Source organism: Musca vetustissima, unplaced genomic scaffold, assembly GCF_032173495.1.
Source record: "Musca vetustissima isolate MV318-11 ecotype Yass unplaced genomic scaffold, APGP_CSIRO_Mvet_v1 utg6219, whole genome shotgun sequence".
Classification (NCBI taxonomy): domain Eukaryota; kingdom Metazoa; phylum Arthropoda; class Insecta; order Diptera; family Muscidae; genus Musca; species Musca vetustissima.
Window position 1 is genome coordinate 242,363 of NW_026880924.1, and position 22,921 is coordinate 265,283.

Sequence of the window (22,921 nt, forward strand, 5' to 3'; positions counted from 1 at the left end):
GGTAAATGGTGCACCAAAGTCCCTATATTTACTTCGATTTGCACGAAATTTGGCATAACGTACTGAATAAGATCTAGAATGGTGCGTGTTAAGTTTCGTGAAAATCGGTTCAGATTTAGCTATAGCTTCCATATATTTTTCGTCCGATTTAAGGTAAATGGTGTACAAAGGTCCCTATAAACCTTTCGATTTGCACGAAATTTGGCATAACGTACTGAATAAGGTCTAGAACGATGTGTGCTAAGTTTACTGAAAATCGGTCCAGATTTAGATATAGCTCCCATATATATTTTCGTCCGATTTAAGGTAAATGGGGCACCAAAGTCCCTATATATCTTTCGATTTGCACGAAATTTGGCATAGTGTACTGAATTGTGTCTAGAATGAAGTGTGTCAAGTTTCGAGAAAATCGGTTCAGATTTAGATATAGCTCCCATATATATTTTCGTCCGATTTAAGGTAAATGGTGCACCAATGTCCCTATATTTACTCGATTTGCACGAAATTTTGCATAGCGTACTGAATTAAGTCTAGAACGATGTGTGTTAAGTTTCGTTAAAATCGGTTCAGATTTCGATATAGATCCAATATATATTTTCATCCGATTTAAGGTAAATGGGGCACCAAAGTCCTTATATATATTTCGATTCGTACGAAATTTGGCATATCGTATTGAATAAGGCCAAGAGTGATGTGTGCTAAATTTCGTGAAAATCGGTTCAGATTTAGATATAGCTCCCATATATATTTTCGTCCGATTTAATATAAATGGTGCACCAACGTTCCTAAATATCTTCCGATTTGCACGAAATTTGGCATAGCGTACTGAATTAAGAGTAGAATAATGTGTGTTAAGTTTCGTGAAAATCGGTTCAGATTTAGATATAGCTCCCATATATATTTTCGTCCGATTTAAGGTAAATGGTGCACCAAAGTCCCTATATATTCTTCGATTTGCAAGAAATTTGGGACAGCGTAATGAATTAAACCTAGAATGATGTGTGTCAAGTTTCCTGAAAATCGGTCCAGATTTAGATATAGCTCCCATATATATTTTCGTCCAATTTCGTAAATAGTGTACCAAAGTCTCTTTATATCCTTCGATTTGCACGAAATTCGGCATGGCGTACTGAATTAAATCTGAAATGTTTCGTGAAAATCGGTTCAAATTTAGATATAGCTTCATATTAAGGGACCTCTGAGAAGGGTGTATTTTTTTTTAAACATTTGTCGGGGACATAAAGCGTGTTTTTTATTTTTTTTTCTTGAAATGGCAACCCTCATTCTTCTCTATTTAAGAATATTGACTGAAAATGCATTTCGTATAATATTGATAATTAACGTTCAGTTCGAGTAAATCAAGTCCATGATAAAAATAGTGTAAAGACTATATTTTTGTTGCTGTTCTTATTGTTGTTGTTGCTGCTATTTTTTAACATCATCATCACAAGGCAATCAGATAATCTGAAACTAAGTTTTATATTCAAAACACGTTGACAGATACGCTTTTATTTTTGTGAATTTTAGTAAGAAGTTGAAATAAAAAAAAAAAATAAACCGAACTGCAGTGGTGGGAACTTGTTCAGCTTCAAAAGAGTACTTACCGGTTTTGACATGGCGTGAAGAAAAAAAATCTGACACATGCTTACGATTTGCTATTTAACAAAATTGAAATGAGGTATTAAAATTGGGCTTTATTTATAGCCAACTAAAAGGTTTGAATGCTTTACGGAATTAGAAAATTTTCAAAATAATAATTAAATGGTTATTATTTCGTATCTTTGGATCAGTTGAGATATTTTATGGTATTGTTAAAAACCCATATTTTTAAAAAACCTATAATAATTTAGTAACGCCTTTTTATATTTGAAAGGTAATTTAGCGTGTTTTAAAGCCACGTCGTGTGGCTTACAACCTTTCCTAACATTTTTATTTCTTTTGTTAACAATTAAGGTCATGTTCCACAAAAACACACAACACACAAAAAATGGGTCATTAAATTTGTTAAAAATTAAAAAAAAAATGTACAAAAATTGATTGATGTCTAATTCGTTTGTCAATTGTTTTAATTAATTATTTTTTCTTATATATAAAACATGGTACAATTATTATACCATGTATATAAAATTAAAAATAAAAAAATTACCCTTAAAAAACATTAATAAAAAATCCACGCCTTGTGTAGATTTTTGAAAAAATATTTTCTAAAAATCCACGCCGCGTAGAGCCTTGGAAATTAAAAATTTTAAACCAGTAAGGAAATCAGTAAAGTAGGATTGGGCGGATTATATGACTATAAGATACCCTTCACCACTTTGGATATATTCTACATATGTACCCTAACAGACGTCGACTTTTCGAACGAATACTTATTTCAGTATGTTGTGTCAATCGGCGTAGATATGGGTCGTTAGTGCACCATTAAATCGGACGAAAATATATATGGGAGCTATATCTAAATCTGAACCGATTTTCAGGAAACTTAACACACATCACTCTAGACTCAATTCAGTACACTATGCCAAATTTCGTGCAAATCAAAAGAAAAGTAGGGGCTTTGGTACACTATTTACATAAAATCGGCCGAAAATATATATAGGAGTTATATCTAAATCTGAACCGATTTTTCCCAATTTCAATAGGGTTTGTCTTTGGGCCAAAAAAGTTAGATGTGCCAAATTTCGTTCAATTCGAATCATAATTTTCATCCAATTTGAATCATTTTTATTTAACAGACAGACGGACGGACATGTATATATCGACTTAGTGATTCTATGCATATTCTCAAAAGGAACCCTGTGTCTATCTCGTTTTTTTGCCTGTTACAAACATATACACAAATACATAATACCCTGTACCACAGTGTACTGAAGGGTATAAAAAAGCACGCCTTATAGGCATAACGTTTAAATTATTTTTAAAAATCCACAAGTTGTGTGTGTCCCTTTAAAATATTTGTAAAACACACGCCTTGTATAGGTCCTTTAAAAAGTATTTTTAAAAATATTTTAAACCCAGTGAGCGGAGCAGTATAATCGCACGGAGCCGACCATACGATACCCTACACAACTACCACAGAACTCTATATAAGAGGTCTACAACACCTCTTCCTTATACTGATGAATCGAAAAAAGAACACAAAAAATAGTTTTCGGTCCACACAAAAAAATTGTTTTCGGTCCACTTCATCACAAAATTATTATCTGATTATCACCGAAAATTATAGGCGTTGTCCTTGACCATAACTGGAACTTCATGGAACATGTTAAAGCGATCAGGGCTATATTTCCGCCCTCTAGTGTGGTAAAGGGTTATTAAATAATATCTGAATACATAAGCACCTGTAAATATTTACGTATAAATCCTACATCCGAGTACATACGACCATATAATTGGTATCAATTTAAAGGTCAACCACAGCCCTTGGATATACCAACAACTTTTCGGGTCTATGTCCATCAGAGGTAAATATACACGCCATAGAATATAAATTTTGCCACTTTTCACATAAAAGTCAGGGTCCATTTTACCCGCTAAATATTGACCGATCCTTATCAAAACAGGCATGCTTATTCTTTGGCCCGATCCCATTCTCTATGTAAAAATTCGCGATGTTTGGGTTATAATTGCGGCCTCTAGAGCGACCAGAAAAACCGATAAAAATTAAGTATTTGGTCCATTTCATCCCCATAGATATTAACCGATCTTTATCAAAAACAATAGGGGTCTTCATTTTGGCCAGAACCCATCCTACATGCAAAATGTCGTGAAGATTGGTCCATAACTGTGACCAGTATCGTGTTTAAAAAATATAATGGACAGACGGACGGACGGACACACATGTCTAAATCGACTCAGCTAGCCGAGATATGACGATCGGTATATTTAAAGGTGGGTCTAGTACCAATATTTCGCGGCGTTACAAACTTTTGGGGCTGCACAACGCTATAATACCCTGACAACATAGTTGTGTAGGGTATACAAATCCATGCCTTATGTGGTCTCTGAACACGGACATAAGGAATGGTCACACCCATATAAGAATGCGGTTTATTATATAAAATACATTCATATAAGAAAACCCCGCTTATAAGAACAAATTTTTCGATTTTTTGGGGATGTTCTTATATTCGTGGTCTACTGTATATATTTTTTTAATAATGACGTATTCCCATTTTTTTTGTTTTTATCTGTTTTTATGAGCTATACTTTGTACACAGTACGTGCAATATTTCACATATTCTTGTCAAAAAATTTGCAATCAAGGGGTTCGTGACCCGGCAGCTCAATTCAAAATTACATAAATTAATTTTTTTTAATTATAATTATTTTCTTTTAATTCCCAAATTTTACCCACCACTGTGTAATCAACCAGACACTCTTATCTCCAATTGCCAAGAACCGGCGATTCGAACTCGAAGATAGTCAAACAGTTTTGTGTTGTGGTGCATTTGATTGCAAATCAATATCAGACAACCAACCAACCCTCCTACCCACCTTTTTCAATGGCAGTCAAGCAACAACAACGCCTTAGGCAACAACAACTTGTTGTCTGGATCTCCGTATCTACATCACAGTCAGTTCTGAAATCTAAAAAAATATAATTAGCATGTTTAGTTGTGGTAATAAATTTCTTCGTAAATTCTCTTTATTGACATTAACAAATTATGTCAATAAATAAATTTTGAAAAATATTCAAAAATCCAAAAAAGAACCTCAATATATGTATGTAAGTGTGTGTTGGTGTTTCAAACATTAATGGAATTTCCAAAAAAATTGCACCTTTCCGAACAAATTTAACATGAATACTTCGCAAGGGGTAATCCCCAGTTCGATGGAAACAGAAAAAAAATTACCAACTTGTTTTAATGATTTTTACGCGTATCCGTTTTTTTTTTTCAAAAAAAAAAAAAAAAACGTCAGCATAAAATCACACATTGAAATATTCAAAGAACAACTTAAAATTAAATAAAAAACGTCAACTGAAAACAAAGTGAATTTTTAACAAGTGAAAAAGCCTTAAGTTCGCCCGGGCCGAACTTTGGATACCCTCCACCATAGATATACTGACAGGTACTAGAAATGAGAATATAGGGAACATACCAAAAAGTGGACCTATACCGACATGTCTAAAAACGGATTATGTAAACCATAATACAAATTTCAGAAATTTTTAATTAATAATTCATATTCGAAGATGGCGAATATCGGTCCACTCCTTCTGAAACCTCCACACAGGGACTAGGTCTAAAAGCGGCTATAGTTCATTATCGAAGCTTACGTTCTAATTTTTTATCTCGCTGTCCTCCGCAGGTGAAATGATTACAATAGAGTCTTAGAACCAAACTCAAAACGCGGAACAAATCAGATAACTATTTTAATATAAAAAGGGGGTTATATGAGGACTACCCCAAAAAGGAGGCGAATATTAATAATTTTTGGTAGGGAGATTTGTCACCATATACGACTACAAAATACCATATTGCAGCAAATTCGATTGAAAAACGCGCTCAAGAACCCCAAAATACAGAAAATTGGGGGGTACCCGTATATGGGGGATATCCGAAAAAAATTAACCTATATTTATAATTTTATGTGGAGAGATTTGGTACCTATTAAGAACTCGAAATACTAAATTACTGCCACTTCGGTGGAAAAATATGATCAAAACCCCCCAAAATACTTAAAATTTAAGAGGTAGCGTTATGTGGGGGGGTGGGGGGTGTGGGTATTCGGTTGAAAAATGCGCCCAAGAACCCCAAAATAAATTTCGTGAAAATCGGTTCAGATTTCGAAATAGCTCCCATATATATGTTCGCCCGATTTAATGTAAATGGTGCATCATACTACCTATATATCCTTCGATTTGCACGAAATTTGGCCTACCCTTATGAATTAGGTCTGGAATGATGTGTGTTATGTTTCGAGAAAATCGGTTCAGATTTAGATATAGCTCCCATATATATTTTCGTCCGATTTCATGTAAATGGTGCATCAAAGGTTCTATACATATTTCGATTTACACGAAATTTGGCACAGCGTAATAAATTAGGTCTAAAATAATGTGTGTTAAGTTTCCTGAAAATCGGTTTAGATTTAGATATATCTCCCATATACAGTTTCGTCCGATTTTATGTAAAAGGTGCACCAAAGTCTCTATATATATTTCGATTTGCACGAAATTTGGCATAACGCACTGAATTCAGCCTATACTGATGTGTACAAAGTTTCGTAAAAATCGGTTCAGATTTCGATATAGCTCCCATATATTTTTTCGTCCGATTTAAGGTAAATTGTGTAACAAAGTCTCTATATATCTTTCGATTTGCACGAAATTTGGCATAGCGTACTGAATAAAGTCTACAATGATGTGTGTTAAATTTCGGTGAAATCGGCTCAGATTTAGATATAGCTCCCATATAGAGTTTCGTCCGATTTAAGGTAAATGGTGCACCAACGTCCCTATATATCTTTCGATTTGCACGAAATTTGGTATAGTGAACTGAATTAGGTCTAGAATGATGTGTGTTAAGTTTCGTGAAAATCGATTTAGATTTAGATATAGCTCCCATATATATTTTCGTCCGATTTTACATAAATGGTGCAGCAAACTTCTAATGTTTTAACACGAAATTTTGCACGAATTGAGACTTGAATGTCGATATTCGGATTTGTTGAAATTGGTGCACTTGCAGCCATAGCTTCCATATGTATTTCGAATCGTGTATCAATTTTGCCATAAATTGTTTTCCATAAATTTGTCCCATGGTTCGCAGACGACTCTAAATCGGCCTGAATGAAATTAAATTTATCATAGGTTGCAGAAGGACATGAGTATGTTCCTTCGAGGGGACATTGACATACAATTGCAAGGATACACTTGTACAATATACCCAAAGTGGTGAAGGGTATCATGTAGTCGGCCTAGTCCGACTTTACTACTTTCCTTACTGGTTTAAAAATATTTTTTAAAAGACCTAACCAAGGCGTGAATTTTTTAAAAATATTTTTTAAGGTCTGCCTATAAGGGGTGGAGGAGATTTTGAAAAATATATGTTATGGTATACCTATTAGGAGTAGATTTTTAAAAAATATTTTTTTTAAGGTCTCCCTATAAGGAGTGCATTTTTTAAAAATTTTTTAAGGTCTGCCTGAAAAAAATCACTAAATTAGCATTACTTAGTGGGAATTTAAAACAATTAATTTACCTGTGCATACATTGTTCGTTTGTTTTTTTTTTCGTAATTTTATTCAGCATGGAGACAATGTTTTTTTTCTGTTTTGTTTTAATATCAATTAATCTGTATTGTAATGGCACGCGATTTTTTTCATATTATAGATGTCGATATCTCGTCTGTGAAATCTTATCGGAACACATGTGTTTCGGGGAGTGAGAAAATTAAAATAAACGTACTATGCTATTAAATAGTGGAAATGCTTTCCATTGTTTAAGAAACGGGAAAATGAAAGGTGTTTCCCTTTTCAATATTTATTTAGGTTACATGGGAATTTTAATAACTAACAAAATATATTTTAAAAATAAAAAAAATAATATTTCAATCATAATTTTAAAAATCTATAAAAATATTACAATTTCTCTCCTAAAAGTATGCAATAAAATATAATATTTTATTTTCTGTAAATTTAACATATGTACGTAAAATGCGTCATACTTTTAGGAGCTTGAATACCAATCAGCTGATAAAATCAAAATTATTTTAAAATAATAATATTTATTTTGAGTAGCAAAAAATCCAAACAATTTCCAAATTAAAAAATTCCAACCACTCACTTTCAATTGTAATTATTTTTGTTTTTTTTTTCATAAATTATTAACAATTGTTAATATTCATAACTAATTACACTGTAACGTAAAGCCTTAGTCATTTGGCGAATTATTTTCCATTTAAAACCAGTAAGGAAAGTAGGAAAGTCGGACGGGGCCGACTATATGATACCCTTCACCACTTTGGGTATATTCAACAAATGAATCCTAACAATCGTCACATTTTTAAAGGAATCGTCACATTTTTAAATGACCAGCAAAATGAAATTGGATCCACAAACATGTCATTCTGCAACCTATACTATGTTTTTCATTTGGTCAGATAAAGAAGCTATATCTAAATCTGAACCGATTTCAACGATTTCAGGAAATTTAACAAACATCATTCTAGACCTAATTCATTACGCTGTGCCATATTTCGCGCAAACCGAAAGATATTCAGGGACTTTGGTACACCAATTACCTTAAATTGGACGAAAATATATATGGGAGCTATATCCAAATCTGAACCGATTTTTACGAAACTTAAAACACATCATTCTAGACCTAATTCATTACGCTGTGCCAAACTTCGTGCAAATCGAATGATATATAGGGATTTTGGTGCACCATTTACGTAAAATCGGACGAAACTATATATGGGAGCTATATCTAAATCTGAACCGATTTTCACGAAACTTAGCACACATCCTTCTAGACATAATTGAATACGATATGCTAAATTTCGTGCAAATCGAAAGATATATAGGTACTTTGGTGGACCATTTACATTAAATCGGACGAAAATATATATGGGAGCTATATCTAAATCTGAACCGATTTTCAGGAAACTTAACACACATCTTTCTATACTTCATTCATTACGCTGTGCCAAATTTCGTGCAAATCGAAAGATATATAGGGACTTTGGTGCACCATTTACATAAAATCGGACGAAACTATATATGGGAGCTATATCTAAATCTGAACCGATTTTCAGGAAACTTAACACACATCATTCTATACTTCATTCATTACGCTGTGCCAAATTTCGTGCAAATCGAAAGATATATAGGGACTTTGGTGGACCATTTACCTTAAATTGGACGAAAATATATATGGGAGCTATATCTAAATCTGAACCGATTTTCAGGAAACTTAACACACATCATTCTATACTTCTTTCTTTACGCTGTGCCAAATTTCGTGCAAATCGAAAGATATATAGGGACTTTGGTGCACCATTTACATAAAATCGGACGAAACTATATATGGGAGCTATATCTAAATCTGAACCGATTTTCATGAAACGCAGCACACATCATTCTAGGCCTAATTCATTACGCTGTGCCAAATATCGTGCAAATCGAAAGAAATGTAGGGACTTCGGTGCGCCATTTACATTAAATCGGACGAAAATATATATGGGAGCTATATCTAAATCTTAACCGATTTTTCCCAATTTCAATAGGGTTCGTCCTTGGGCCAAATAAGTGACCTATGCCAAATTTCATTCAAATCGGATCATAAATGCGACATGTACTTTGTTCACAAAACGGACATGCGTAAATCGACTCAGAAAGTGATTCTATGCATATTCTCAAAGGAACCATGGGTCTATCTCGTTTCCTTTTGCCTGTTACAAACATATGCACAAAGACATAATACCCTGTACCACAGTGTGGTGAAGGGTATAAAAAATCCAATAATATTGAATACAAAGATATTTCATTTTTCAATTGTCTATTGGGAATTTCTGTTTCATTGTGTGCATTACATGCATTTTTATTTACGAAATTCCCCTTTGCCACCTCCGGGACCAATTATTATTATTTGTTAACACGTGTTTACATTGTCAATATGATAAAACAAGTTAATCACAGCTGGTGGAAAAAAGGTTTTCGCTTTTATTTTTCATAAATTATTGAGTGCTTAGAAAAAAAAAACGGGAGATACGAATAGGGAGAGCTGCTAACAAAACTCTACAAATGACGCTTCAGGTTAATTATCTCTTTTGTAAAATCGTACTAATAACTAAGATAAGGGACTGAAAATAAAAAACAACAATGCTATCTTGAACTATGCTGTAAGATATTTATAAATTTTAATAAGAAACAAAAAAAGTCTGCGTAATTTTGATTGCAGCAATAAAATAATTTGAAATCAAAATTCCAGACAGTTTATAATTTTTTTTAAAAATAGTTTTTAAAATCATTTTTAGGAACATACACAAGGCGTGGTTTTTTTATACCCCACACAACTATGTTGTCAGGGAATTATAGCTTTGTGCAGCCCCAAGAGTTTGTAACGCCGCGAAATATTGGTCCTTGACCCACCTTTAAGTATACCGATCGTCATATCTCGATTAGCTGAGTCGATCTAGACATGTGTGTCCGTCCGTCCGTCAGTCCATTATAATTTGTAAACACGATACAGGCCACAGTTATGGACCAATCTTTACGAAATTTTGCATGTAGGATGGGTTCTGGCCAACGAAGGCCCCTATTGTTTTTGGTAAAGATCGGTTAATATTTAGGGGATGAAATGGACCAAATACTGAATTTTTGTCGGTTTTTCTGGTCGGTCCAGAGGCCGCAATTATTGCCCAAACATCTCGAATTTTTTACATGTAGAAGGGGATTTGATAGAGATCGGTCAATGTTTAAAAGGTCAAATGGACCCTGACTTTTGTGTGAAAATATATTTACTCCTGAAAGACATAGACCCTATAACTTGATAGTATATCCAAGAGAAGTGGTTGACCTTTAAATTGATATCAATTATATTACCGTATGTACTTGGATGTGGGAGTTGCACTTAACTATTGACAGGTGATTACGTTTACAGATATTATTTAGTAACCCATTACCACACTAGAGGTCGAAAATATAGCGCTGATCGCTTTGAAATTTTCCATGAGGTTCCATGTTATGGTCAAGGACAACGCCTATAATTTTCGGTGATGATCAGATAATAATTTTGGGATGAAGTGGTGCGAAAACTTATTTGTTTGTGTTTTTCGAGTTGATCTATAGGCCACAAGCCGAACATCACAACACAACCCACTTTGAAGGGAATATGGACAAGTAATTAGAAGGCCTGTACTGAATATTGGTAATATTCGGAAAATAAGTAATTGTAAGGAAGAGGTGCAGTTGAACTCTAATCGCGCAAGAGGGTGCAGATATCACGAAATATTGTCCAGGCTCGGAATAAACATGCGGAGAATGTTAGAGTTCCGTGGTAGCTGTTTAGGGTATCGCATAGTCGGCCCCGTCCAACTATACTGCACCGCTCACTGGTTTAAAATATTTTTTAAGGGACCTCAACAAGGCCTGGATTTTAAAGGACCCCAACAAGGCCTGGATACATACAGGGTATTATGTCGTTGTGCATATGTTTGTAGCAGGTAAAAGGAAACAAGATAGACACATGGTTCCTTTTGAGAATATGCCTAGAATCACTTTCTGAGTCGATTTATGCATGTCCGTCGTCCGTCTGTCTGTCTGTCTGTCCATGTTAAATTGTAAACAAAGTACAGGTCGCATTTATGATTCGAATTGGATGAAATTTGGCACAGCTCATTTATTTGGCCCAGGGACGAACCTATTGAAATTGAGAAAAATCGGTTCAGATTTAGATATAGCTCCCATATATATCTTCGTCCGATTTAAGGTAAATGGTGTACCAAAGTCCTTATATATCTTTCGATTTGCACGAAATTTGGCATAGTGTACTGAATTAGGTCTAGAATGATATGTGTTAAGTTTCGTGAAAATCGGTCAAGATTTAAGATATAGCTCCCATATATATTTTCGTCCGATTTAAGGTAAATGGTGCACCAAAGTCCCTATATATCTTTCGATTTGCACGAAATTTGGCATAGCATACTAAATTAATTCTAGAATGATGTGTGTTAAGTTTCCTGAAAATCGGTTCAGATTTTGATATAGCTCCCATATATATTTTCGTCCGATTTAAGGTAAATGGTGTACCAAAGTCCCTATATATCTTTCGATTTGCACGAAATTTGGCATAGCATACTAAATTAATTCTAGAATGATGTGTGTTAAGTTTCCTGAAAATCGGTTCAGATTTTGATATAGCTCCCATATATATTTTCGTCCGATTTAAGGTAAATGGTGTACCAAAGTCCCTATATATCTTTCGATTTGCACGAAATTTGGTATAGTGTACTGAATTAGGTCTAGAATGATGTGTACAAAGTTCCGTGAAAATCGATTCAGATTTAGATATAGCTCACATATATATTATCATCCGATTTAAGGTAAATGGTGTACCAAAGTCCCTATATATCTTTCGATTTGCACGAACTTTCGCACAGCGTACTGAATAAAGCCTAGAATGTTATGTGCTTAGTTTCGTGAAAATCGGATCATATTTCGATATAGCTCCCATATATATTTTGGTCCGTTTTAATGTAAATGGTTCACCAGAGACCCTATATATTCTTTGATTTGCACGAAATTTGCAAATTTGCTAAATTTCGGGAAAATCGGTCCACATTTAGTATATTTGGTCTGGTCCTTCAAAAATTCGACATCTGTTAGGATTCCATCTGTTGAATATACCCAAAGTGGTGAAGGGTATCATATAGTCGGTCCCATCCGACTTTACTACTTTCCTTACTGGTTTTAAATAATTCTTTAGGAACCTATAATGCCTGTATTCGATTTTCCTTTCATTTATTTCAGATATTGCTGCGTAGCAGTAATTTTTAAAGTGTGTTGCATACTTTTAGGTGTAATCTCTTTATTGACATCAGTGTTTCTGAATTACTCAAGTTAATCTCTGAAACGATTATTCATTTATGGTCTCACTCCAAATCACTGTGCCTGGGGCAATATAGTATGAACTAAAAAAATAGGTTGGCCCCAAGAGTCATTAACATTTCATCATGTTTGCTCATATAGAATTTTATCAAGCCATATGGTTATTATTATTACTATATAATTATTGCAAATCGTTAATAAAAAAATGTCTCCCTCATCTTATCATTTCAGCAAGCAAAAACAGAACAAAAAAACTGGCTCTATTAACACCCCCATAAAGTACAAATTGAGAGCGAACAGCAGTGATCGCGCACTAGCTAGATCACTATCAAGAAAAATGCCAACGGCAAGCGATTGCCGGGCAAACAAACAATAACATTTGAATCGGATTGCTACTCTGCTCACACACAGACAGACTGGATAGAATCGTCATAAAATCGACAAACCACCACCTTAGAATAAGAAAATAACAAAAAACAAACAAATAAGACCTGTCAAGATCATAAACCGCGAGTACAAGCGGCTTATCTACGATTTTTCTCCAAAAAAACAAAGATTACAACTCGGGCAGGGCAGCTTGTTGTGGATGAGGAAATCTATCATAAAGGAGAGAGAGAGAGAGTGAGGAAGGGAGCGACAAGATATCGAGTGGTGGGGTGGTATGCCTATCAAATGCTTTGGAAAAAAAATTTTACCCATGGCTCAGGTGTTGTTAGTTGTTAGCAAGCAATTACCTCCAGCGGTTGATGGTGGTTGGAGGAAAAACTAAACACTTTTCAATGTAATTTTTTCAAATGCCATGCAGCAGATTCAAAACTGTGAGATTTTCTTAATATTATTAACGACATTCTAAAAGAACAAAAAGTGATTTGTTTTTTTGAGATCTAATCCAAAAACTGTGATATAAAATTTAAGAAAAAACAAAAACTGAAATTATCGAAGCAATGGCCGTGATCAATAAACGTTTGTTGCCCATTAAGGCTCACTATTTCTTTTTTATGGCGTGTAAGTAGCTAGAGTTTTTTTTAATTTTTATTTCAAAATTATAATTAATATTTTTCCTTTTTTTCTTCACAGCCATGGGTCCCATTTTACCCCAATTAGCGGTTATTGGCAAACAAATTGGCATAGATCCGGAGGTAATGGGCTATATTACCTGCATTTTGCCGGTAATGTATGTCATCGCTAAGCCGATGTTTGGTTTTATTGCTGATTATTTTTCGGTAAGTTGGAAATGAAGTGGGCGATATATAAGGCCTGGATTTTTAAAAAATATTTTTAAGGGACCTATAAGAGATCTGGAATTATTTTAAAAGCTTTATTATAAATAGAAAAGGATTTTATATTAACGCAGATATTTTTCCCCAAAGGTTTTTTCTCTTCTATTTGCAGAAGATCCCACGAAGTTCTAGTAGAAGAATATATATAAGAACTTCTATATAAAATGATTATTAGAAGGTCGTATCTTAGTAAAGGACATGTCCCCTTACAAGCCTTAAACAGATTGGAATCCGACTATATGCATATAGTCGGATTCAAATATGTTTAAGGCTTGTATAAAATATTATTTCTAACAAGGATCGTATGATAGATTTTAAATGCCTTTCAAAGTGGTTTTCATCCTCATGGCCACAAACTGTAGCAAACTGCTCAAAGATTTTTATACCCTTCACTCCACTGTGGTACAGGGTATTATGTCGTTGTGTACATGTTTGTAACCGGCAAAAGGAAACGAGATAGAGACATGGTTCCTTTTGAGAATATGCATAGAATCACTTTCGAAGTCGATATATGCATATCCGTCCGTCCATCTGTCCATGTTAAAGTGTAAACAAAGTGCATGTCACATTTATTATTCGAATTGGATAAAATTTGGCACAAGTCACTTATTTGGCCCAAGGACAAACCCTATTGAAATTGAAAAGACAATCAGATCAGATTTAGATATAGCTCCCATATATATTTTCGTACGATTTAAGGTAAATGGTACACCAAAGTCCCTATATATCTTTCGATTTGCACAAAATTTGGCATAGCGTACTAAATTAAGTCTATAATGATGTGTGCTAAATTTTGTGGAAATCGGTTCAGATTTAGATATAGCTCCTATATATATTTTTGTCCGATTTTAGAAAATGATGCACCAAAGTCCCTATATATCCTTCGATTTGCACCAAATTTGGTATAGCGTATTGGATTGAGTCTAGAATGATATGTGTTAAGTTTCATGAAAATCGGTTCAGATTTAGATATGGCTCCCATGTATATTTTTATCCGATTGAGGGTAAATGGTGCGCCAAAGTCCCTATATATGTTTCGATTTACACGAAATATAGCATAATGTTCTAAATTAAGTCTAGAATGATGTGTGCTAAATTTCCTGAAAATCGGTTCAGATTTCGATATAGCTCCCATATATAGCTTCGTCCTATTTAAGGTAAATAGTGTGCCAAAGTCCCTAAATATCTTTCGATATGCACGAAATTTGGCACAGCGTACTAAATTAAGTATAGAATGATGTGAGCTTGGTTTCATGAAAATCGGTTCAGATTTAGATATAGCTCCCATAAATATTTTCGTCCGATTTAATGTAAGTGGTTCACCACAGTCCCTATATAAATTTGAATTTCCACGAAATTTGTCACAGCGTAATGAATTAGGTCCAGAATGTTGTGTGCAAAGTTTCGTGAAAATCGGTTCAGATTTAGATACAGCTCCCATATATAAGTTCGACCGATTTAATTTAAATGGTTCACCAAAGCCCCTATATATCTTTCGATTTGTTCGAAATTTAGCATACCGTACTAAATTAAGTCTAGAATGATGTGTGCTAAATTTCCTGAAAATCGGTTCAGATTTCGATATAGCTCCCATATATAGCTTCGTCCTATTTAAGGTAAATAGTGTGCCAAAGTCCCTAAATATCTTTCGATATGCACGAAATTTGGCACAGCGTACTAAATTAAGTATAGAATGATGTGAGCTTGGTTTCATGAAAATCGGTTCAGATTTAAATATAGCTCCCATATATATTTTCGTCCGAGTTAATGTAAGTGGTGCACCACAGTCCCTATATAAATTTCAATTTCCACGAAATTTGGCACAGCGTAATGAATTACGTCTAGAATGATGTGTGCAAAATTTTCGTGAAAATCGGTTCATATTTTGATGTAGCTCCCATATATAATTTCGTTCGATGTAATAGAAAGAAGGTTATGCAACTCATATCTTTGTTAAAGGCCTTTTTTTACGCCAGGTTTCCCACCTCTGACACCCATTCATCGAAAATGTCGATAAAATCAGTGAAGTGATCGAAGTTGACCGGCATGTTAGCAGTCGCCCAGGAGCTAAAAATCGACCATAAAACTGTTTTAAAACCTTTACACAAAGCTGGATTCAAAAAGTAGCTCGATGTTTGGGTGCCACACCAATTAACAGAAAAAAATAGGATGGATCGAATTTCCATCTGCGAAGCCTTGGCCAAACGGTATGAGATAGACCCCCCATTTCTTAAACGAATGGTGATTGGAGATGGTAACTGGATTACATACAATAACCCTAAGGGAAAACGATCGTGTCCAAAGAACGGTGAAGCATCTCAAACGGTGGCCAAACCAAAACTAACGGCTAGGAAGGTTCTACTATATATTTGGTGGGACTAGAATGGGATTATTTATTATGAGCTGCTTCCATATGGTCAGACGCTAAATTCTGATCTCTACTGTCAACAACTGGACCGTTTATAGATAGCAATTGACCAGAAACAGCCAGAATTGACCAAGAGGAGAGGTGTTGTGTTCCACCAAGACAGCGCTAGGCCACACACATCTACAGTAACTCGCCAGAAACTTCGGGAGCTTGGTTGGGAAGTTTTAATGCATTCGCCATACAGTCTGGACTTGGCACCAAGCGATTATCATATTTTTCATGCATTGCAAAATGCATTTAATTGGTATCTAGGGAGGATTGTGAAAATCGACTACTAGAGTTTTTGGCACATAGAGAACAGGACGACTTCTATGAAAGAGGCATTATAAAGTTACCTTTAAATAAAATAATAAAATCCTATTCTTCATATAAAAATAATGGATTTCTTTTTCCCCAACCTAATATATGTATAAGAATACAATGACATTTATCTCCTTGAAAAAAATATATTTATGTCCTTCTATCAGATGCTTCATGTCACATTTGGCGTCTTCTGTGTAAAGTGTATATGTCCTACATACTTCCTCCCCGTCTTCTTTTAAGTTAATTTCCACATCTTCTATTTTTAATATAATTTTTACCATTAAAATTATTTTCTGATAACAATCGGAGCCCCTTTCTGTCCTTTAATAAGAAAGACGCCTTGGTGTTCTATAGTGGTAATGATAAAATATTGGTATCTAGGGAGGATTGTGAAAATCGACTACTAGAGTTTTTGGCAAATAGAGAACAGGTCTTCTATGAGAGAGGCATTATGATGTTACCTTTACCTTTGGGCCTAATCGAAGCCCATTCCGAAGCATGTTAAATAAAGTCTCATAGTTTATATACAAATAATGGATTTCTTTCCTAATATAACACCTTCTATCAGGTGTTTCATGTCACATTTGGCGTCTTCTGTAAAAAGTATATTTGTCCTACATACTTCTTCCCCGTCTTCTTTTATGTTAATTTCCACATCTTCTATCTTTAATACAATTTCTAACATTAACAGCCTGTTTATGTATTTCGAAAGAAAAGTTTCTTTCGCTTTCAATGCGAATGAAAATCAATTTTGGTTCATATAAAAAGTTTTTACAGGCAAAATAAGTCGAACGATAAAGAACTCGAAAGAAAACGTAAACGTATATTTTTTCTTTACAAATTGGGTTTATGTATGACGAAAAAGCTGTCTTTATGCGAACGAGAATGTCATATTCACTCACTTGCTTTATAGCTTTCGAATGAGTTGCAAAATCGCGAACTATGTACGAAAATTTGAAGCACATTCACACAACACAATCTCTATACAAAATAAAAATTTTTGGAACATGTTTTATAGGTATGGTTTGTATTTTTTATTCATGTTTTTGGAAAATAAAATTGTACAAAATTCTAACAAATACAGAAAATTTCCATTTGACATTTTTTTATATTCAAATGTGTGATTGTATTTGTGTAGTTTGTTCTCATTTCTCATTTGACTCTCATTTATTGAACATTTTTGTAAAACTTTACATTTAATTTAGTAGTTTTTCGAATGGTATACGTAACGGCAAACGAACGATAGCTTTCGAAATACATGAACGCTTTTTTAAACGAAAGTGAGTGAGTTACTTTCTTTCGCATTGATTTTCGTTCGAAATAGAAAAACAGGCTGTAAAATTATTTTCTGACAACAATCTGAACCCCTTTCTTACCTTTAATAAGAAAGTCATTAGGTCCATCTATAACCAGACCATTGTATATAAAATGGATTGGTGTTCTATAGAGGCGTTTCTTAATGACCAATGTAAGAACGATCTCTAGATGACTTCTATATGCAGAATAACTATGGGAGATATTTTTTAAATAGAATACCTTTGAAAGAATTCTCGCCACAACTATTTTCTGTAATGTTGTCTAAATAAAAGTCCGCTAGAAAATCTATATTTATAGACCACCTCTAGCAGTTCCTCTATCTATAGAAAACCTTTGGAATCCTTTTACAGGGTCTTTGAAATAGTTTTTTCTTTATTTTTTTTTAATATATTTCTTTTTTAATAATAATATTTCTCTTTCTCTTCTTCTTTCAGCATTTCCGAAAATGCATATTCATTTTCTTGATAGTCGGTATGATCTTGTCCTATGCCGGTTTCTATTTTATACCCGAAAATTCAACGACAATACAGATGACGCCAAACGCCTTGGAAAATATTACCATGGATATGCGAAATATAACCCAATGTGATGAAAAGGTAAGTAGGAGATAAAGAGGCTGAAAGAGGGAATAAATAACATTTGATAACTCTCAAATTATAAACAATGGTCTGACAATTCGTTTTTTGTTTATTGATCGCCCGGATATCTTATCAGACATTATATGGAAAGTAAAAATTTTATTAAACAAAATGTGTGGGGGGAGAGTGCTAGTAGGGAAGAGGGCGATTAATTATTGTTAGCAACAATCAGATTTCGTTTCATATAAATGTCTAAAACTCAATTATCTTTAAATAAATCATTATTAGCTAGACAAATTAAATATTCATTGTCTGGATATAAAGTGGTTTATGGCCCCCCCCCCCCAATTTAGCCAAACACTCAGGGCGTGAATGATATGATTTTCTTTTTATTAGTGCTATAATTGTTAATAGAAATGAGGTAATGAAAATCCACCTTTTCTCCCTCGGGGTTTAAATTTTTATACCCTTCATCACACTGTGGTACAGGGTATTATGTCTTTTTGCATATGTTTGTAACAGGCAAAAGGAAACGAGATAGACACATGGTTCCTTTTGAGAATATGCATAGAATCACTTTTTAAGTCGATTTATGCATGTCCGTCCGTCTGTCTGTCTCTCCGTGTTAAATTGTAAACAAAGTACAGGTCGCATTTATGATCCAAATTGGATGAAATTTGGCATAGGTCACTTATTCGGCCCAAGGACGAACCCTTTTGAAATTGGGAAAAATCGGTTCAGATTTAGATATAGCTCCCATATATATATTTAACCGATTTAATGTAAACGACCCCTATATAACTTTTGATTTGCACGAAATTTGGTACAGCCTAATCATTTAGGTCTAGAATGATGTCTGCGAAGTTTCGTGAAAATCGTTCCAGATTTAGATATAGCTCCCATATATAGTTTCGTCCGATTTCATGTAAATGGTGCCCCAAAGTCCCTATATATCTTTCGATTAGCACGAAATTTGGTACAGCCTAATCATTTAGGTCTAGAGTGATGTCTGCGAAGTTTCGTGAAAATAGGTCAAGATTTAGATATAGCTCCCATATATAGTTTCGTCCGATTTCATGTAAATGGTGCCCCAAAGTCCCTATATATCCTTCGATTTGCACGAAATTTGGCATAACGTTTTTAATTGAGCATAGATTTATGTCTGCCAAGTTCCATGAAAATCGTTCCTGATTTAGATATAGCTCCCATATATAGTATCGTCCGATTTCATGTAAATGGTGCACCAAAGTCCCTGTATATCCTTCGATTTGCACGAAATTTGGCATGACGTACTGAATTGAGCCTAGAGTGATGTCTGTCTTGTTTCGTGAAAATCGGTCCAGATTAAGATATAGCTCCCTTTTATTAGAGATTGATTTCAAGTAAATTGGGCATCATACTCCTCATGTTAGTCAGATTGACATCAAATTTTGCACAACGTACAAAATTGAGCATAGAATTACGTAGTTGCGTTTTCTAGAAGTACAGACATAGTCCAACGGATGACCTATGTATATTTGTTTGAAGTCGATTTACATACTTTATGGATAGATCTAGGTAGATTCACATTTAGATAAATATCACATATTTTATTTCATCCAATTTCATGTTAATAGTCCTGTTTAATATACCCATAGTGGTGAAGGGTATCATATAGTCGGCCCGTCCGACTTTACTACTTTCCTTACTGGTTACTATAAGAAATGTGTATGAGACTTTCCAGTTATAAAATTTATATAGAAGATACCCTTATATACCATATCGAAATGTGAATCTGTTACATTTAGAAATACCCCAAATTACCATCAACTTTCATTCCTATAATTATACCTTTATAGTACGTTTACATTGTACCGGAATTATTAAATTGATCTAGATTGTCAGTTCAGTTCTAAGAGGATTTATTTGACATATATGTATGTCAAATAAATCCTCTTCTAATGTAAATGCCATTTTAAATGTCTCTCTCTTTAATTCACTATAATTTCTACAGCCTCTTCTTCTTCTTTTTTTCAATTTCAGTTATTCTCTGCATTAAATTTCAACACATTTTCAAACAAAGCTTTATGCGAAGGCTACAACAGCAATTTAACTTTCCCAGCCTATTTTGTGGACCCTCAAAGTCCTGGAATTTTGGAACTCAATCTAACCTCAAATGTTCAACAATATTTTATGTGCCTGGAAGGCAACTACAGCAGCAGTTTACCTCCACAATTTAATGGAAGCTGTAAATTTGAAGACTCACTCACCAGCACCACATCATCCTCCTCGTTATATCTTACCGCCACCTTTTGGATATTTGTGATACTCATGTGCTGTGGCACGATCGGTTTCAATGTCACCAATTCCATATCGGATGCCATTTGTTTTGATATGCTGGGTGATGATGCCGAACATAAATATGGCAATCAACGGGTATGGGGTACCATTGGCTTTGGTTTGACCGCCTTAATTTCAGGAATTGTGGTTGATCTCTGGACCGTTGATGCAGTGAAAAGTTTTACACCCGCCCTTATTATTATGTTGATCTTTGGCGTTTTTGATTTGTTAAGCGTTTCCAAACTGAAGTTGCCAAAACTCTCATCCTCCGAATCAATAACCAAAGATGTTTGGCAATGTATAAAACAACCTTCGGTGGCCACTTTTTTGGTATTTGCCACAATTGCCGGCATTATTGATTCCTTTATTATTTTCTTTTTATTTTGGCATGTGGAAGAGGTGGCAGCGGAGACGGGTTTTATGGATCAAATTAAACTCATTGAAGGTTGTGTGGTGGCTGCCGAATGTTTAGCCGGTGAGGTGCCCTTCTTTTTCTACAGTGGGAAAATTATCAAAAAGTTAGGTTATGTCCATTGTATGAGTATGTGTTTCTTTTTCTATGCTGTACGTTTGGCTTTAATCTCCTGGATACCAAATCCTTGGTATCTTGTCGGAGTGGAATTATTTTTCCAGGGATGTACTTATGCCTTGTGTTATACAGTGATTGTGGCATATGCTTCGGAGGTGGCACCACCTGGCACATCGGCCACAATACAGGGTCTTATCGCCGGCATGGATGATGGTTTGGGTTTTAGTATTGGTTCTCTAATTGGCGGTTTGGCCTTTAAACGTTTCCATGGTCGTCGTAGTTTTATGTATTTCTCCATTTTGGCCATCTGTACTTGTGTGGCTCACATTGTCCTAAGGCCAGCTTCGAGGAAACGGCAATATTTACCAAAAACCGGTTATCAGGCACCAATGGAACAAGAAATGGTAGCCATCAAAGAGAAAAAGGAGGAAGAACAGAAATCGATGTTAAATTCGGTATCATAGAAAGAAGTTTGGATCAAAATGAAATTGTTAATATGTACATATGTTAATTTGTTTGTATGTATGTACGTTTTTTCTTTTTGTTAATGACAATTTTCTATTATTATGATCATTGAATATTTTTTGGTAAGATCTTTAGCATTATAAGATATTGTTATTGAGGATTTTTATCGCTTTACTAATAGTTAAGAATTTATGGTTAATACTTTTTTATGATTGTATATTTTTATAAAGAAATGACGAAAAAATATATTGAATATAAGAACGAATTGTTGTTGTTATTTAATTAATTACTTTTTTTTGTGTTTGGGAAAAAAAGATAGAAATTGAAATCAAGAGTAATATGAAAAAATATTCTTTAAAAAACTCTTCACCACTTTGGTTATATTGTACATATCTATCCTTACAACTGTATGTCAATGTTCCTCGAAGGAACTTACTCATGTCTTTCTGCAACCTATGATATATTTTATTTCATAGGGGCAGACTTAGTGCCGTCTGCGTACCATGGGACAAAATTATGGAAAACGATTTCTAACAAAATTGATACAAGCTATTCGTTACGCCGCACTGTTAAAAATTTAATTTCAATCAGATACTCGTTTGAAATACATATGGAAGCTATGGTTGTTCACATCCGAACCGAATCGATTTTTCCGAAACTTACCACTCATCATTCTAGACTCAATTCATTACGCTATGCCAAACTTCGTGGAGATCGAAGGATATATAGGGACTTTGGTGCACCATTTACATAAAATCGGACGAAAATATATATGGAAGCTATATCTAAATCTGAACCGATTTTTACGAAACTTTTCACACATCTTTCTAGACTTAATTCAGTACGCTACGCCAAATTTCGTGCAAATCGAAGGGTATATAGGGACTTTGGTGAACCATTTACATTAAATAGGACGAAAATATGTATTGGAGCTATATCTAAATCTGAACCGATTTTCAGGTACCTAACACACAACATTCTACACCTAATTCAGTACACTATGCCAAATTTCGTGCAAATCAAAAGATATATTGAGGCTTTGGTACATCAAAAACATATGGGAGCTATATCGAAATCTGAACCGATTTTCACGAAACTTTATACACATCATTCTAGACCTATGCTTTGTCAAATTTCGGGCAAA

The 22,921-nt window shown here is 34.3% G+C and overlaps 1 protein-coding gene across 1 annotated transcript; it reads left to right on the forward strand.

Annotated features, from left to right (window-relative positions):
• The first annotated feature begins 13,502 nt into the window (after nt 1-13,502).
• Nucleotides 13,503-21,776, forward strand: LOC133326899 (major facilitator superfamily domain-containing protein 6). The gene is made up of 4 exons (XM_061535512.1): nt 13,503-13,563; nt 13,636-13,781; nt 18,321-18,482; nt 20,487-21,776. Exons 1-4 carry the CDS (start codon nt 13,503-13,505, stop codon nt 21,774-21,776), a joined length of 1,659 nt encoding a protein of 552 aa, XP_061391496.1.
• Nucleotides 21,777-22,921: the final 1,145 nt, after the last annotated feature.

What these genes read in the sequence shown, in the direction of transcription:
- LOC133326899 (XM_061535512.1), top strand. Translation starts at nt 13,503, where the DNA reads ATGGCCGTGATCAATAAACGTTTGTTGCCCATTAAGGCTCACTATTTC. An exon ending in CTATTTCTTTTTTATGGCGT is followed by an intron (nt 13,564 to 13,635) that starts GTAAGTAGCTAG and finishes TTTTCTTCACAG; the next exon opens with CCATGGGTCCCATTTTACCC. An exon ending in TAACCCAATGTGATGAAAAG is followed by an intron (nt 18,483 to 20,486) that starts GTAAGTAGGAGA and finishes TTTCAATTTCAG; the next exon opens with TTATTCTCTGCATTAAATTT.